This window comes from Phalacrocorax aristotelis, chromosome 10 (genome assembly GCF_949628215.1).
Source record: "Phalacrocorax aristotelis chromosome 10, bGulAri2.1, whole genome shotgun sequence".
Taxonomy (NCBI): Eukaryota; Metazoa; Chordata; class Aves; order Suliformes; family Phalacrocoracidae; genus Phalacrocorax; species Phalacrocorax aristotelis.
The window spans coordinates 13,181,204-13,200,062 of NC_134285.1; the positions used below are offsets into that span (position 1 = coordinate 13,181,204).

An 18,859-nucleotide genomic window follows, 5' to 3' on the forward strand; every position below is an offset into this window, starting at 1 on the left:
TATTTTTAATAGCTGCTTCTGTCCTGATTGCCAGCAACCAAGTTTACTCCCATAGAAATCAGGGAGGATCAGAATGGAGCTTTTCTCTACATGAGCTTGTTTCTGTTTACTTCGCTGAGATTTCTAGTGAACTGTCAGACTGTTGCAGTTGTAGCAACAAATGTCTCTCCACTGAGAATAACCATGGATGTCATGTGAGCTTCCATCCATCCAGGTATCCAGCTCCTGAAGACCTTCATGTGGGGAAGTGATTCTACTTTGTGTGGAATGGAGCACATCAAGCGATACAGCATAGTTTTTACGTATTTTTTTTTCCCCCTCAATTTTCACTACGCACTGTGCAGGAAGACTGCCTTATTTAGTAGGGATTTGAAAAACCAACACCTTTCTCCCTAAAATGAGCCGTATCTGCTCCTGAACACAGGACAGTCCCTGTTTGCTCCACAGATCCATCTTCCTTGCACAAAAGGGGGAGGTTTTGGTTCAGCTTTATTATTCATCATCTTTTAATTATCTGTTAATATAACATGAAATATCATCATCTGGGGAAATTAAAGTCATATTGCTTTTATACAGAGGATTATGATTCATGGAAAGAAATGCCAGAACTGCCTAGTGAGAGCTGTGCGGTAAAATCGTCCTCTGTTCTTCCTCATTGCATCTGTATTCCAGGAGTTTTGGTGGAGTATATTGCAAAGAATCAGGTCATGGCTTTTTCTTTTCCTTTTTGGTAGTACATGATGTCACAGTAAGGCATGGCAAGTTTGAGGATCAATCCTAAAATACTTATTCTAATGCGATGTTTAATCTTAGTAAAATATTACACTTGCTGTAAATAGCAAGTATCAGATGGAAACGGCTAAGATGCTGCTTTCAAGTCTCAGTATTTTTCAGACTGGATTTTGGACACCAGAAGGTCAATGCATTATTTCTAAAGGACATGCAAACAAAGAGCAGTCTTGTAGTCTGTAAACCTAAAATTGCTATTCTAGGGTATGGCGCTAGGGAACACAAATGGGGGCAAATCAAGATACACTAGCTTAAGGCAAAGCACAATCCCTGGTGCCTATTACACTGAAATCTAAACTGCAATTGCAACTTTCTTAACAAGCTTTGTTACATAAGGTCCCTGAAATGTAATGAGCACTCATCTTTTATGTGTGGAACTGAAGGCACTTAACAACTTGGAAGAACAGGTGTTTTGTTTGTTAGCCCTCCTACACAAAAGGCTTTTTTTCAAAGGAACCGAAAGGATTGGCATCTAAATCCCTTTGATGCACAGTTCCATTAATGAAAATGAACAAGTACCCTGACTTCATAGTGGTAGACAATCTATTTCTGTTAACTGAGTACTTTAAAAGCTTTTCAGACTAAACATGTAGTAGCATAAATAAAATGGGCGTGGCAGAACCCTCACATCTGTGCAGATGCTCCTTTCTGCATGAGCATACCCACCTTGGGAGGCTGTGGAGCACCCTGAACTCCCACTGAATTTAGATGTGAGGGTACTTACAATTTAGCCGCAATATGGATGCTTGAAGAAATCTATTTCCTGTTGTAGTCTATACTGAGGTTAGTTAAAAATCTTTTGTGTTTCCTACCTAGGTTATAAAAACTCTGAAGTTCATATTTTCATAGGAATCTATAGAGGTCATTAGTTTGTGGAGTGTTGTACCTATCTAGGAAATAGCTATATGCTTAGTTTTGTCAAATGCAACTAATAAAAGTTTCTGGCGTTAAAAACATCAACCCAAAGAATATGTTTTGTTACTTATTTGTATTCAGTACAAGGGTTATTATGTCTCTCTCTTAAAAGTATAAACTTTTTGTTCAGGTTAAGGAAGATGGCTTCAGTCCTCTCCACACTGTACTGAACATTGTACAAACATGTTTTTTAATAGCTGGAAATGAGATACTCAATTTGCTGTAGCAGTGCAGTATCTAGTATAACTGTCAAATCTGTAATAATTTCCAGAAGGAATTACTATGCCTTGTAAGACCTAAACTTAGCATTTTGAACATTTACTTTCTTGAAGTTATGTTTTCCCTCTGATATTTACTGTAAATCAGGACTATGCTTAAAGTTATTTTCCCTCTACTTAACTAAGGAAAAGTAACTTGAGCTAAGGTATTTCATAGAAGAAATAGTTTTAGAGCCCATATAAAAATATCCAGTAATTTGAATCTATGTTCTGCCTGGAATATTATGTGCTCATAGGAATAATATTTAGCGAATGTCTTGATGTGTGAAATTCTTGCATCTAAATAAGTTGAATAATCTTTAAACAGAATGCCAAAAAGAAAATGCAGATTTAAGTCAAAGATGTGGAACAGTATGGGTGGTCGGAAAAAGTAGGTGTAAGAGTTTTTTGTACGTGTATCTCTGTTACATTACCTTACCATTCATCACAGAATGCAACATTAATTGCTCATGTCTGTAAAATGTGATTTTACATTTTATGATTTTACATACATGATACAGAAATCTGATTCGTGTCAATATGGAACAATGCTAGAGTCACACGGTGAAGTGTGACCCTCTAGCATTTGACCGTTCTGTTTGTGCTTGTGTAACCGAGGGCCGTTCAATTGTCTTAATGGTTGGAATGTTGATTGGCGATTTAAGTTAATTGTTAAGAAAGAATTTTAGTTAGGAGTAGAAACTAACACCTGCTTAGGCCAGTCAAGAGGGCGTTAGCAATGAATGCTGCATTGACAAGAAGCCTCCTAAAAAGATACAATTCAGTAGAACTTCAAGGACTAACAGTGGAAACACCCTGCTACAAAGGAGAGTGACGGCTGACCAACGGCAAGTGGGATGCTTATCACTGACCAATGAGTGTAAACTTAGGCGTGTTTTTACTAATTGTTATATAAACCCTGTAATTTTGTATGACGGGATGCACGTTAGGCGGAAGGATCCCCCGTGCATCCAGCGCTGCTTGCTTGTCTCCATTCAATAAATTGTAAACTTTGATTGAAATTCCGTTGAAGGCTAAATTAATTATAACATGTCCTTACCTGGCTAGCACATAGATATTGCAAAACTGTTTTATCTGCCTACAGTGGAATTCCACATTCTTCCTCATTCCACATTCTTCCTATGTTCCTTCTGGTATGGATGCAGTAGCTCTGAGTACTGGAGGCTTTGCAATTACTTTAACACAAATGTGGGGTTTTTTTGTGACTTCAGCTATGATTAGTCAAAGGCTCTGCAATGAAGACGGGTAAAATGTCATCCATTGTTGGTGTACTTTGGGCTATGTTCTTATCAGCAGGATTCATTCTAAGATAGGCAGTTAGCCACCCTCTTGTCTTGAGCAAGGGTGATATCTACGTACTGATATAGATCATACATACCAGAAATTTTGTAACTGAATTTGCTTCTGACCTGCTGCTATTAAATGTACAATGGAAAAGGATATTCATTGCTAGGCTGATGGGCTGACCACTCACTTTGAGTTATTAGCATAACAGAAGAGCAGCTGTAGCTTTGCCCAGAGACCAAAGGTGGCGCCTAAAGAGGAGAATGTAAGGTGTAAACATAAATGGTATTTCCCTTCAGTACACACCCTTCTTTGGATCTAATGATTGTACATAAAAGCAGAGGAGCATACTGAGTATTTTGAAACTCTTCTAGAAGGATTTAAAAGAAGCATGCATGCTTTGGATAAGTTATGATGTTTTTTGTGACTTTGCCTTCCAAAGGCAGGGGAGCCAGGTTTGGACCTCTTTTTGTTTGGCACCCAAACCACCTGGGGAACCAAAATGCATATGTCTGCTTGAAGAGATCAAGAATTTTGAATCTCTTGTCTTATCATCATCTTCCTCTGCTATCTGAATATATCTAACAAATCTCTGTTGCCATGGAAAGCTGTTCTGAATGGCTCCTTGAACTCTGTTTAGCCCTCCTCTTAAAAAATTTCCTTCCCATCTGTCTGTTTGCCCTCCCCAGCTAGGCCCTTGCTGTTGTTGGATTTCTCTCTTCAGTCCAAGGCCGCTGAAGCAGACTAGGTACGCAGAGGTGGCCAGCCCAAGAGTTCTGGCTCATAAAGGAAAAGCACATACTTACAACCACACAGTAAAAAAAAATTAAATTGGCTTTATATTTCTTTTATTTGCTTAATATTTTATACTCACCATTTGGTGAAAGGGGGTGGAGGGGGAGGTTGTTTGTTGCCTTCTTTTTTATTTGTTAAGTGTAGATGTATGGAAATGACTTAGTTAATGGTTTTCTGGCTTCTTATCATCAACACAAGTGAGAAGTGTTTTAGCATTCCATTGCGACCAAATGTTTTCAGATAAGGAGATGATGTCTTAAAGCATTTTTATTCATATTTAATTATGCATATCCTTCTATATAGTGTATGGAATTCATGCACATATGCAATACATACTATAAGTAGTCAGCCTATTTGACTTCATTCTGCTGCCATTAAATGATAAATTGTTACTGATTCTGGACTTAATGCTGGACTCTTGGCTGTAGAATATTTAAATATTATTGTGGGTAAGTAAAGTTTTGATTCTGTTTACAGGATTAATAACTTTGGATGGTGTTGGTTTTAAAGCTTCTAATGGCAAAACTGTATCAAAATCCTTTCGCAAATTTCATTGATGCATGAGCTGTAAGCAGTTTGTTACGCAGAATTTTCTTGTGCATGATTTGTACTAGATAAGATAGAAAATTTGAACAAAGATTCATAGGAATCTTCAACCTCTCTAAATCACTTTTCCTATAGGTTGGCGGTTTATGGTACATATCTATATTATGCTGTGATGTCATCTTATAGTAAAGTGAAATGGTTAATGTGTTAAGACACCAAATAGCTGGAATGAAAATTTGCCCCAGGGATGAGTTATTGAATCACACTGATTCTTGAACATTTCCATAAGCTATTCAAACAACTTATATTTTTTTGATTCTACAGCAATAGTAATGTAAACACATGAAACATTGCTTAGCTAAAATATTATCATTAAACTGAAAAAATATTACCAAATCTATGTATTTTAATTTACCAGGTACCCAAAAAGATATCAAGTAAATTGGACTCCAGCAGATTCTGTGGATGACTCAGTAATTTGTGTGCATGTTTAAATTTATGGCTGGGGTAGAGCAAAATCGATTTGGATGACTGATTTTGAAAAAAAAAAAAATCAGGCTGGTACTGTAAAATGCTGTTAATCAGATAAAATGTGACACTTTTTAAAGACTAATGACAAAACCCTTTTAAGCAGTAAAGTCTGTAAGATTAAACTACTAGAATGAAATTTTATTTGCTGAAAATTTTTAAAATTGAGATTAGCAAGCCTCATTTTTTATTGAAAGAGCAAGATAAAACACTGCTTTTTCTTTTTGGACTTCCTTGGAAATTTCGGAATCTTCCTTTGTATTGGAGATCTGTCTGCCTCCTCCGAAACCTGACTCTCAGGGTGCCATTTTGGAACTGGACAGTTAAAACCCATATACAAGGTTGTTTTCAGTAAGCATGGCTTTCACAGCAGGATTGTTTTAAAGATTTATAATTAGAATTAGGTATCTGCTCCAAGAAACAATATAAGTCACTGTAAACTAAATGCTTTAATTTTATATCCATTAAAGCTCCCCAAATTGCCCATGAATCAAGAGAAGCTCATCTCTGATGGCCTTAGGGGAGCAGATGCAGTTCAAAGTAAATGAACTAATTGATTTTGTAGATAATTCTCTGTAGTCACAGACTGAAACTTGAGGAAGGTGTGAAATGCCACATAGCCCAGCATGTTGTTTTGGTAGTAGAATATGTAGTGTCTCAATACTGATATGAAACAGTGTGAACATCAGTAAACAATGCCCCAGTGTGACTGTAAGAGAGTGGGATAGCGGGGATGGATAGTCTATATGGCAAGATTTTTATTTATTTTCCAGAGACCTATGTGGCTCATTTGGTTGGCATCCTTCATTCATCCTATGTCCTTGTGTTGTTTTATTTCTAGAGGCAAATTAAGTGAGTTCCAATGACCCATACTAGGAGAGGAAAGTTATCCAGACTTTTCCTTTCCTCAGGGATCTGAGTCTATACCTGCTGGATTTCCTGAGTCTTGGCCTTTCACCGGGCTAATTCATGAGCTCCCTGATGCTCTCTTAATGCTTTTTGTTTCTGTTATGTGGTGAGAAGCTTTCTATGATTCTACAAAATGAATTTTTGTGTTCCTGAAAATAAGTCTAGGCTTTCCTCCTTCCAGCAAGCACAGTTTGAAAGTTGTGCAGTAAAAACACGTTTTGGATTTCTTTCTACCTTGTTTTATAGCATGGTTTCATTGTTTATTTTTCTTATCCAAGTAGGTAACCTGTACGGAATAGATCATCATCAGTTTCTTCTAAACTTTCTCACGTTGCCATGGGGAGAATAGGACCAGGACTCCATTTTCTTCTAATCCTGTCACTACAACTTTGTTGTGGTGTATCAGATGTGAAATGTTGGCAGATGAATCTTTCCATACAGCAGAAAGCCAGTTGCTTTAAACAGTATTGTTGGAGTATCTTCACAGCAATTGCCTCCTCTGTCTTTGAAAAGTCATTAACTTCCCTGATTGCTCCCCAATCATTCATAAGAACTGTCTGAACAGTTTTCACTGAAAACTCTTGAGCTCTGCATGTGAACTTGGGTGTTCCTTGAGGTGAAAGATGTACTGTATGGCTAATTTAAAGTCATTTTCCCAGGGAAAATGAAGTTGTCTCGGGCTCTTCAAGAGACTATTTACTTACATCAGTTTAGTGGTGACTAAACACATGAATGAAGCAGAAGTACGCTGCTTGTACAAACCATGAGAAAATGAGACACCTAAATTTAAAAAATGGCAAAACATTTACCTGCAGTGATGACAAGGGACAGAACAGAAATTATACTCTGTATGCTATACGCTGTAACCTATGGCATAAAATCTGTCCCTCTTGAGAACTAACTGATATATTAGGTCGCACACATTTTTCAATATTTATTTTCATGGTGAAAAACTTATAGGAAATGGCAAACTTCTGTACAAATCTCATCTTCTCCATAAAGGAAAAGTGATTTAGGATAATGCTAACACTTTACACTGACGTACAGCACCACGTGATACTGTATGGGTTAAAGAGTGTCTGATTTATATTCATTAAATATTTGAACACATAAAGCAAATACAATTTGTCTGAAAATACTCTTTATTCTCCCTTATCCTCCTTGCAGGAATCAGTACCCTACTACTTCTTACATGTTGGGATTCTCTTTCACCCCAAAAGCTGTACAATAGCTGTTACTCATCCAAATAGCTACGGTACAACCAGCTCCACACTGCATTTTGTAGAACCACAATTTTGCCCTTCATCATTGCAATATTCATGGTGTAAGATGTTTATGTAACAGGAGAAGTTGAAATTTATCTAGAAAGGAGGCATCTTTGAATAAACCTGTCATCAAATGACCATATAAAAGTCCCTGCTGGTTCACATGAATCTTTTCAGGATTTTATCAAGTTCAGTCACAGGTTTGTGGATGTCATTTCAGCCTTTGAAAGCATTTTTCACTTGCCTGTCCTGGTTGAACAGGAGCTTAGACTAAGCCACCAAGTTTTCCAATGTTCGAACAGTCCATGAATGAAAAACCAGACGGTGCACTCCATCCCAGGGAACAGTTCATGAACTCTGTGCTAAACTAGTCGTCTTCCGTAACTAAGTTACGTTGTTTCACTTGCTGGTGTGTTGAGTTACTTTAATTCATTAGACACAACACTGTATTATTTGAAGAATGCAAAATATTAAAAACCAGCGGACTCTGCAATGGTCTATAGAAACCCTGTTCTCATTCCTTTGTATTTGTTTATTTGCTATTCTGGTATAGAAAAAATAGTGACAAAGTTCAGCTCTGGTTGCAGGCCCAGATAAGCCAAGCAAGTAGTATAAAATTAAATGGATATATTGAAGAAAAAAAATATCAAACAACAAAAAACACCTATCTGTTATCTAGCAAAATTCTTAGGATAAAACCATGACCTGAAAATACCGAAGCCTCTGCAAAATTAATCCCTGCAGGCTCCCTGTGGAAATGGGAAAGAACACACTTGATTAAGCCGGTGCTAACCTTTCAAAATCATGTTTCTCTGATATTTATTCCTTGAAAAAATAAAAGGGGACATGTCGGAAATTTGAAAGCCATAATGTACTCCCTTGCTTGCTACTGCCCTTTTCTAACTTGAGCGTTCCTCTCCCAGAGCAAACTTTTAAAATAAAAAGTAAGGCCTGGTTCATCCTTTTTCTTGGCCTTTGTACATTTTGTGGCTCTACATTTGTACCAATTAAGTTGCAGAGTAAGAAAATTTCCATCCCTTTTCTAGCTCTGCTAGAAGGCCTTAGTCTTCTCAGTGACAAATGATGAAACGCATTCATAGGTCTATGCGGGCAGATTTGAAGAACATAAAACCTATTGTGTGGGGGCTTCAGGAACCCACACACCCTCATCCACAGAACCCCTGCCCCTGCTCTTCCCTCTGTCCCTCTCAGCTCAGCCCATGCCCCAGAAGGGCTGGCATGGGGGTCCAGGTGTTGCTGGACAAGGACAGGGGGACCAGTCAGGCTTCAGGTTGAGTGCAAGAAGCAAGTCAGTGTCATCTGGGGCTGGGCATGGGCCTCGCTGGAGCTGAGCTTGACCCAGGGTGACGGTGGCTGGTGGGTGCTGCCTGGGGCCCAGGCAGCCCATAGCCCACGTGGGAGTGCAGGAGCACAACTCCCACAGCAAAGGTTGGTATCAGCAGAGAAACCTGCAGGTGGGGATCATGCATGTTTTTGCTGTGTGTGAGGCCAGAAAAGTGACAGGTCCTTGGGCAAAAAGTCTCTTCTGCTGTTTGTAATAATTACTACATTATTTCCACCCTCACATGTTGCTCTGCTTTGCCTGAAAGTATATAATTTTGTATAATTTCCACTGAATTGCTCCCATGGTGATAATGGGGGAGTTTTCTCCCTGGGTGCCTCAGTGAGATGTTTGTGTTGGGAATTGCATGTTCTATACCGTTAATGAATAGAGGCAGGAATTTAATAACTTAAGAGTTTAGAAATGTGCAGGGTGTCTTGGGAGGAAAGGTTTTCCTTTCAACTTCTCCACTTCAGTGTTTGCATTTACTGAAAGTTTTGTGTGGGTCTGTATGCTTCCACAAGGGACGACCGTATGGCTGAAACCTAGATATTCATCACGGATAAACTCGATCACTTCATATTTACCAAGGGATCAATAAATCATTTCAATTAATTCAAGAAAAATGGTACCAAGTTAACACACTGCAAGATACATTATCTACCTACATTTGAGATTGGTACAAATAATTTCCTCCTGTGTATTATTGCTGTGGTGCTAAATTATTCAGCTTAAATTCATGATTAATCTCTGGCTTTCAGTTTTTCCACTCTTCATAAAACTGCCAAATAAATACTATAATTCATTAAACAGGAAACAGCTTGCGCTGTATATGTAGACCTAGAACCACATGCCTTAAATCTGTTATAAAAATTGAATATCTAAGTTACAGTGGTGTAAAATAGGAAAAAAATAATTTTTGCTGGATCTCTGTGGAGATGCAGAATAAGAATGAAGTAATTAAGATAACTTTAAAGTCCTACTTGTAGTCCTGTCATAATAATCTTGCTTCTAGCTGAATATAATCACCCTCTGGATTTCTTCTTAAACTGTGTTTCTTTTTTTTTTGCTTCCTGTCATAATGTTGTCTTACCTGCCCAACAACTCTCCTTGACAAGCCTGCCCAATGGAAAATCGATTTGGTCTTATGTTGACCCCTATTTTGTTCTGGTTTAGCATTTCATTTTTACTTTAAAAAGGTATACTATTTTAGATAACATACGTTTCTTTCTTTAACTAGCCAATTATTGCAACTTTTTCCCTAGTAGGCATAAACTACTGTCAGGGCTTACCTCAGCTGTTACAGCAGCTGTGAGTATGCCCTGCTGATCTCATGGAAAAGCTGGAGCTAGGAAGCTAAGATGTCATGAAAATAGCTGAGAATGAGGTTTCGGGAGAAATATTCCTCTAATTTGTTGGAATTGAGGAAGTGAAATGTGCAATTCTGACAACAGTGACAGATGTATAGGCTTGGTACACTAATTAAAAAGCAACTTACCCTAATATATTAATCTATGCAATGATAGCACCAGAGAGAGCTGCTCTGTTTTGTGCACAAGCATGGGAATGCTGAAGCACCCTTCTCCTGTAATGACAGAATTTTATATTGTATACAAAATTCAAAAATAATGTCAAGCAAGAAGCAATTGAAAGATTACTTTCTTCTGGTGTGAAACATATGGGGAGATGTTTTGCTATGAACTGTATGTTCATGTGCAAGACAGAAAGAAACAAAAAGTTTTAATTTGTTGTTTTCCTTTTCTCTTCATTGCTGGTTTTTTGTTTACATGGCTATGGTAGACTCCAGCTAAGAAGTTAGAACAGAAAAATCAAATAAAGCATTACTTAATCATTTCCACAACTACTTCTAACTACATTTTTGCTTGTATCAGTGTAACATCTTGGGAGTTTCGTGCTGTGAGATGTATCTGTGGAATTCATCTGTATAAAAGTTTCTTGTATTGGATAAGTAGTGCAGTTTCCTTGCATCCTCCACCAATAATCTCAATAGATGGGGCCACTGAGGAAAGAACAACATATTTCTGATGTGCATGTAAAGCACTTCCAATATTACATCTGTATTCCTACTTCAGCAATGACTTGGATGTCTTGACAGATGAGAAGATGACAGTTAAATGAAAATAACTGAATAATTTTGGTTTTTTAGAAACATCACTAGTTTGCTTTTGAATATAAAAAAGTAGGACTTAAATTCTCTGTGTGTAAAAAATAGTAAGTCTGTATAAAGCAGAAGCATAATGCTTTTCGGGAAGAATGTGAAGCTTTAAAATCCCCAAAATGGAGAGTTCTGTACACGTTTAAGGATACAGTAGTTGAATCCCTTAGTTTTATTTATTTATTTGCTGTTTCTTCACTAGAAATTCTTTCTCCCCCAACTTAATGGATATGTCCTTGAATATTCTCCCTGTAGGCATTTAAATATCTGCTGAAGTTCCTATGGCTGCAATTTGTTTGTAATCTTCCATCTGTTTCAAATTCATTGTAACATGTACAATCAGATCTTTGGCTCTATAAAAGAATCACATGAAGTCGGTAAGATACAAGGGGTTTCTTCAGATGAGACTCTCAGTTGTGATATTTGTATCTCCACTTTTCCTGAACCCAAACTTATTTTCACCATATAATTACAATTTTTTTCACCATTCTGATAACAAATTGATGTTAATTGCCTGATTTTGACTTAAGTTCTCATTCACAATTATGTGAAAATGATTCATGTAATATTGGTGTGAACTTTATAAAAATATTTATAGTTAAACTCCTTTCATAAACTATTTTTCTAACCTAGGAAAGGATTTATTTTTAGTACTTTTCTTGTGTTGTCAGACTCCTTGTAATGGTGACACAGGGCATTGCGCACAAGCATTGCCAGGGAAGATGACAAGGACTGCTTTAGGTTAAAAAACTGTATTTACTAGTTAGAAAGGTCATGCTTGGAAATGTCTATATGCATTGTTTTTTGCCTCAAAGACTTCATCTTCAGTTGCCTTATTATAGAAGTTCCTTGTGATGCACAAAGGACCAAGGTGTATGCATTGTTTGAAAGAAATATTCCACTACGTTAGTAGCCATAAACCAGGAATGGGGTAGAGTGAAAAGATATGATGGAAATAATCTATTTAATTTACTGTAAATTATTTGACTTATTTTTTACTGTTGTTTAACATAGCCACAAGTAAAAACCAGGATAGGATAAGAGCTGGAGAAAAAAACTGAAGTGATTGACTTTGCATTACAGTATTTTTTTTTATGTTCAGTTAGGAAGCTACAGCAAACTTGAATTCACGGCATTGTCTCTAGATACCTAATTTACTTTGTAATAGTAAATAAGTAACTAAACAATTAAATGCTGACTATAAGCAGATTTTCTGTGTGCTGGGTTCCTTTAGCTGTAAGTGTCCCCAGATGAAAGGCTTGCTTGCTTCCGTGTTTATTTTTAAGTATACAGTGCAGGTCACCAGGAAATAGGTCCTAGAAGCATTCAGTAATCAAATCTTCCTAATTAATTTCTTCTCCCAAATATGTTCTATAACATCTGTAATCAACACAAAACCACTGCAAATCTGGCCCTGGCATTCAGAATGCCATCTCTGAGGTACCAAAGAAGCCATGGCAGATGATTCCTTACCACCAGTAGTGTGTATTTTGTACCTTCAATATCAGTCTTCGTGGTCTGACACAAGTTGTCAGACTTATCGCTGTCAAGCTGTACAAAGTCCTGGTGTTGGGTTCCTAACACTTGGAAAGCAATAACGCTCTTCATCTTCTATTTAAAAAAAAATATAGACCCCCAGTTTGCTCTGAATAGATTTCTGTAGATAAAATACAGAACTTGTAGAGCTGAGTTACTGTTCTCACTAATAATTTTATGTTTAACACCACCTTGCTATGAAACCTAAGTCAATTAATCTGTTTCTGTTCCCTGTAAGTGTAAAATAGGATAGCAGTTAGCAACCATGTTCATAAAACTCTTTAAATTAAAAGCACTTTGTGTGTCATTCCTGTAAAGGCTGCACAAGAAATATTGAATTGTTAATATCTTATTTTTAATTCATAAGCTTTTCTTTCAGCAGCAGTTCATGCTTTCTGCATCTAAAAATGATGCACATAAGTTGCCACTACTGGTCAGGAATAAATACTGAAGTAAAATGAAAATGAAAATAAAGAATTATATAGCTTCCTGTGTACGGTTTTGGTACTCAAATATTTGTGATGTATCTAGGATGTAAAATTCAAAAATAAATTTAGATCTTACAACAACTTGGTAGAAATAGACCAGTGAAAATGTTCATAAATTTAGTGTCAACAAAATATATTTTTGTGTTGCCTATTTCTGATAGATGTTGTTAAAATAAAAGACACCTGCCCTTACGCTGTATAAAATGTTATGAATACTGTAAAAGCCTAAGACAAATATTGTAAAGGAGTCTCCTAGCAAACAGAGAGCACAGCTGTGTCATTCAATGCAACTTACAGACTATCAGGCCATTGTTTGAATTTACTTTCATTTAAGTAAGTCCTCTGTTAATGAGGACACCAGCAGCTCCCTGGCTGTTCCTGGGGTCCCATCCTGTTAACTCTACATCAGGCATCAATGGGCCATGTGCTCTGAATGGCGCGTGATCAGTAGTGAGCCCACGAACAGCAGTGAACTCAGCACCTGGGGATGATAAATCTACTTTGCAGTGTTTGACTGCTTCTACCAAGTCCAATGAACATGTGGAAATGAAGTGTCCCTCAGACATTAGGTCCGGAATGACAGAGCTTCTTCATATATATACAGCATGTGCATATCAATTTATTTCCATTGTAACTAAAAGTTGGTATGAATTTATTGGATCACATTCCTAATAAGTTTGATGAATCTAAAGCTACCTGCTGGAGACAAGTTTTTTAACAGTGGGTGGCTGTCTCTAGGGAGCTTCCTCAGTAAAGACTGATTTGAGTTGTTGCCTTCAAGTGATCAAGCCCTCAGAAATTTCCTACATAAATATGTTTGTCACTTCTTGGCAAATATTTTAATTAGCTGTGGTACTTAGAATCAGTATTACTTATTAATTATATGAATATGCTAAGGCACAGAAAGTTACTCGAATGCAATGAAAGTTTGGTAGCCATGGTGGCCCAAAGAGGGCAGAAGAATTAGAGATTCTGTTTCCTTTAGACTTGGACAAAATTAGTAATATGTCACTGTGTTTGGTATTCTAGGATGTGATGTCCACATTCTTCCAGTTTGGGGCTTCCATACAGCAAGAAGCCATCGTCATGCTGAAGATCATGCAGGATTATGACTGGCACGTGTTCTCTCTGGTGACCACCACCTTCCCTGGATATCGAGACTTCATCAATGTCATTAAGACCACAGTGGAAAATAGTTTTGTGGGCTGGGACATGCAGAACATCATCATACTTGATACGGCCTTTGGAGATGCCAAGACCCAAATTCAGCTGAAGAAAATTCATTCATCTGTCATCCTGCTCTATTGTTCCAAGGATGAAGCTGTCTACATACTGGATGAGGCTCGTTCCCTGGGCCTTACTGGCTACGATTTCTTTTGGATAGTTCCCAGCCTGGTTAGTGGTAACACAGAAATCACTCCCAAGGAGTTTCCTTCAGGACTCATTTCAGCATCTTATGATGAATGGGACTATAGTTTAGAAGCTCGGGTACGGGATGGCCTTGGGATTATTGCCACTGCTGCATCAGCCATGCTGGAAAAGTACTCCTTCATTCCTGAAGCAAAAACTAGCTGCTATGGACAACTGGAGAAAAATGACCGGCCATCTCACACCTTGCACAAGTAAGGCTTACGGGTTTGGGTTTTTTTCCCTGCATAACCTTGGTAATTTTCTATTCTATTGCCATTATATATTTCTTGAAGGAGAATATTATTTTTTGTTAATCCCATCATGCCCTTTTTAAGCAATGATTTACAGGTGTTCCAAGGGAACATGCAAGATGACTTGCTGCACTTATAACTGTGCACATGGAAATGATGTTAGGTGCTGTGGAGACTAAATACTGCTCTGGATCTGATGTAGAAGATGAAAGAAATTGGTCTGAGAGGGTATGAAGCTGAGCTACTAAAATGATGCCATTGTGTACTTTAACTATGAGGTAAAATTGCCAAAATGCTCTGGAGACTGTGCCTGTATCACTTGCATCAGCAGGAACCTGGTAAAATTTTAGAAGACAAGAGAAGTGCAGCATTAAAGAGGTGTCCCTGGAAATTATAGAAGTATTAGATTAGTTAGGCAGCTTTTATCACCTAATAACTGAAATCTGTCACTTCTGTGAGGATTTTATTTCTGTCACCTGTACTAGAATAACTGTAAAAATTAATCTGCACTACTCCAAGTGGATATGGATGTTTTCTCAAAACAGTTTGTCATATGGGAACTGCCAAGTTTAAATCAGGATTCTTTGCTCTCTTCCCCCTCCCCCCTCCTTTAATTATTAATTACCTTTTATACAGGGTACTCCTGATTACTTCTATCCAATATGTTGCATAATACATGCTACACAGTAATATATTTCTTTATCTGATTTGTGAGAGGAAGTAAAGGGAATCTTGCATTTTTTTTTAACAGTTCATTACAATATCTCATATGGAAGCCACTAAGCAGTGTTTATGAAATTCTTTCTGACCAAATATTACAAATGAAGCGCTTTCTACAGAAAAGCAGGATGGAATTGGCACAAGAAGGAAAGTCAGTGCCGATTTCAAATAGGAGATTGTGGAACATTTTTAGCCTTCTGAGATATATGTGCATATTTAGATTAGGGGTTGATTGCCATATGATGTCTTGGAACAGTTGTTTTTTTTCCATGAAAATGGCATCTTTGTGCATGGTATTCTTCAGAAGCTCTCTTAAAAGCCAAATACTGCCAAGTAAATGGATTTTACCATTTTGTATAAGTATTTCATAAACAATGTGAACAAAGTTCAGAAACTTGGATAGCTCTTTTTAGAGAGTACTTGCCTTAGTATGACACTTCACTGTTTTTTGGCCTCCCCTTTCCTGTTTCTAAGCCTCTGCCTCTAAAACTGTACAAATTTACCAGAAGTGTTGCAGAAAATCTGTGATTCTTTTCCTGCTGCCCCAGTTGCCCCTGGGGAGTGACAGGAGGCAGCGCTGGGGTGGCCCTCTGGACCAGCGTGGCAAAGCCATCACTCGGTTGCTCATATCAAGGCAGAGCAGCTGGAAGGCACTGCTGGGATGACTGTCCTACCCGCACCCAGTATGTGATCCTCATGTGGTTCTTAATGCAGGTGCTGACAATGCCAGATAAAAGTGAAAGCTAATCACACCCCATTAACCAAATTCTGTGCCTTAATAGTGGGACCTATACAAACGAAAAAGTTCACCATTAATATTTGAACACCAGTTTCCATGAAGTTAAACTGTATTCTATTGTCAGAAGTGTTGGTTCAGTTGGATGGGCCACAAAAACTTGAACCCATTTTGGGAAGGACTCCTACCTCATTGTTTTGGTAATACACTAGTACAGACTTGAATTAGGTATTCCATATTCAGCATAAATTGTCTTTCTTCAAGCAATCTTGTTTTTTTCCCCTCATTAATTCTGTACAACTACAAGAATAGGGCTGGTGAGTGTTAGGTCAGAGAGATTAGACTTCACCAGGAGATTGTGCAGTGCATGATGCACATAGAAATTATTAATAGGAGAAGTTGTAATGTAGTGAACTGTGGTTAATAAAGTCACTTCCCAATGTGAAACACCGCACTGTGAAGTGAGAATATATTTTCTGTATCAGAGATTCTTTGAGCTTCTCCAACACCACAAGAACAAGAAGCAGGCTGTTTTTAATTTAGAAATGTCAGAATTATACTAAAATGAATGAACTTTAAATAGTCCTTCTTATGTAATAACTCCCCAAGACTATTCTTGTCACATGTAATCTGCAAGAAAAGCAAGTATATACAAGCATTTAGCAGTGCTAAGTAATCTCTGGGAGCCGACCAGTCTCCCCGTGCCAAGGTGAATTATGCAAATTCACCGTACTTTCTTATCCTCATCACTAAAGTGTAGGTTTCTTCCTTACAAGACAAATCAGCACCTAAACTGGGGTTTTATTCTGAAATGTAATCTTCACAGTTTCAGGTCACAGATAGTGCAGCTTTCTATTTTAAACTACAAGATAAATGTATATGATGCTGTATTAAGAAGATAAATTGAAGAAAGGAATTTTGGAGCATCCTCACAATGAAAAGGGCTAAAGTAATTTTAAACAGCGTATGGACCTGGGACCTGCTGTACTGCACCTCCCTGTTTGTGCTGGCAATCAGTGCTGGAGAAGTAGGGTTGCATGAAGGGACACAGCTTGTGAGTTCAGGAGCAGAGAACTCAGTGGAAAGCAGGGAAGAGGCTCTGTAAGGTGATGCTTGAGCAAAACCAAGCTCAAGAATGGAGCAAAAAACCAGGATTTTTAGACTCCATCTTTTATAATGACAGTCTAATTCAGCTTTAAGTTCAGTATTGTATTTTAAGGCTATGCCATAATAGCTAATTTGCTTGTAAATGGAGGTTGATAATGCTTTATGTGCAACTTCCTGCACCTAGATAGATTTTAATCTCCATTTGGGAAGAAATTTCATGTAAAGAAAGCCATGAAGTGCAAGCTTCTCCTCCCTCTCTCTTAAATCCCTTGAGTATTAAATTGGTTTGAAGATATGTAAGTTTTGAAGCACACAATTTATCCTTCCCCGTCACTGTAATTTTAAGATGCTTTTATTGGCTTTCTAGACACAGAAAAAATCATGTTTGCCTTAGTTTTTGGAATGATTTGATCAATGTTTATTTCTGATACACATGGGAAAACTAGGTTTTTTTTTCCCTATGAATAAAGGAATTAAAATAAAATGCAGGGATAATTTTCAACACTTTAAAAACTATAGACATATACACACACACACATATATATATGTATTGATTCAGATCATCTTTTCCCATCTGTGTAAGACCCAGATTCTTCCAAGACAGAAAAACACTATTGTGTGAATTACTGGCACTAGTGCAGCAGATAGAATTAGCAGCTCACTAAGTTGAACAAATGCTTGCTTTCTCTCTCAAAAAAGGAAAATATGTAAGCAAACAAACACCAAAACAAAATAACCCTGCAAGTCGTCATGGAAAATGCTGCTGCTTTGTGAATAGATACGCTTCTGCTCATGTTGTGTATAAAACTCATAACCCTGGGAGATACATTTCACAGCAACAGTTCCAACCACTCTGATCTGTACAGGGATGGGTGGGGATGACAAAGCTGTTGCTCTCTTGTCATTATTCTGAAAAGCAGAAAGATGTGTCTGTCCATAGGCAGTCAGGTGTTTACCATGTGGTGTTTACATTTAGTTACATTCAGTTTCCAAATACAACCAAATAATATGCAGGATTTAGAGACTCATCTTGCTGAAGTTGTAGGGCTAGAAAGCTGTCCAAACTGCTCTGGGCAGCTGTCATTTCATACTCTTCCCAAGCACAGTTTCCTTTATTAATCATCACCAAGCCAGGGAGCAGGAGCAATGTGAGATCCAAAGGGCCAGATACAAATGCATTAGTTGGTCCTGCCCTGAATCACCCTACTTTAAAAACCTGGGGACTCAGTGGGAACAGTGTTTGAAATGTGCTACCTAATGTTGCAGTCTTTCCATGGCCTACTGCACAGTTAATTTTCTCGTCCTTGCTGTTGTGCTGCTGATAGCTTACAGCATGGCTGTGAGACGTCTTCTTCAGAGGGCAAGGGTATGCTGTCCCTCTAGTCCTGATATTCATTCATCAAGTTCAATATTTTGATTCCAGCTTTTAGCAATGACAAATAGATTTTCTTCTCTTTTTTTGACCAAAATCAGGTATTAAGTGGACACAATGGTTTGATGAATAATCCAGCAAATCTGTTTAATCTTTCCCTGCATACAGATCAACAGCCAATTTAGCGAGGACTTGTTAATTTAAATTCTGTCAAAAGACTTGGGAAAAAGAAATATAATCTGTTTTATTGTATGAATGACGATGTATTATTATTTAACTGATTATATATGAAGGAAAATGCTTTTTCACTACTAGAATACTTGCTGTGCAGAAAACCAAATATTATTTGCATTCGTCTAAGACTCTCCAGGATATTTTGTGTGCTTTTCCATTTTGTGATGGTACCACATCC

At 37.6% G+C, this 18,859-nt stretch overlaps 1 protein-coding gene across 1 annotated transcript in view; it reads left to right on the plus strand.

Moving 5' to 3' along the window:
- Positions 1-18,859, plus strand: part of GRIN2A (glutamate ionotropic receptor NMDA type subunit 2A) — a 180,759-nt gene that overhangs the window by 86,091 nt on the left and 75,809 nt on the right. The window contains exon 2 of the mRNA XM_075106200.1: positions 13,881-14,473. Coding sequence (XP_074962301.1) covers positions 13,881-14,473 — 593 coding nt within the window. The remainder of the gene's footprint in view (positions 1-13,880; positions 14,474-18,859) is intronic.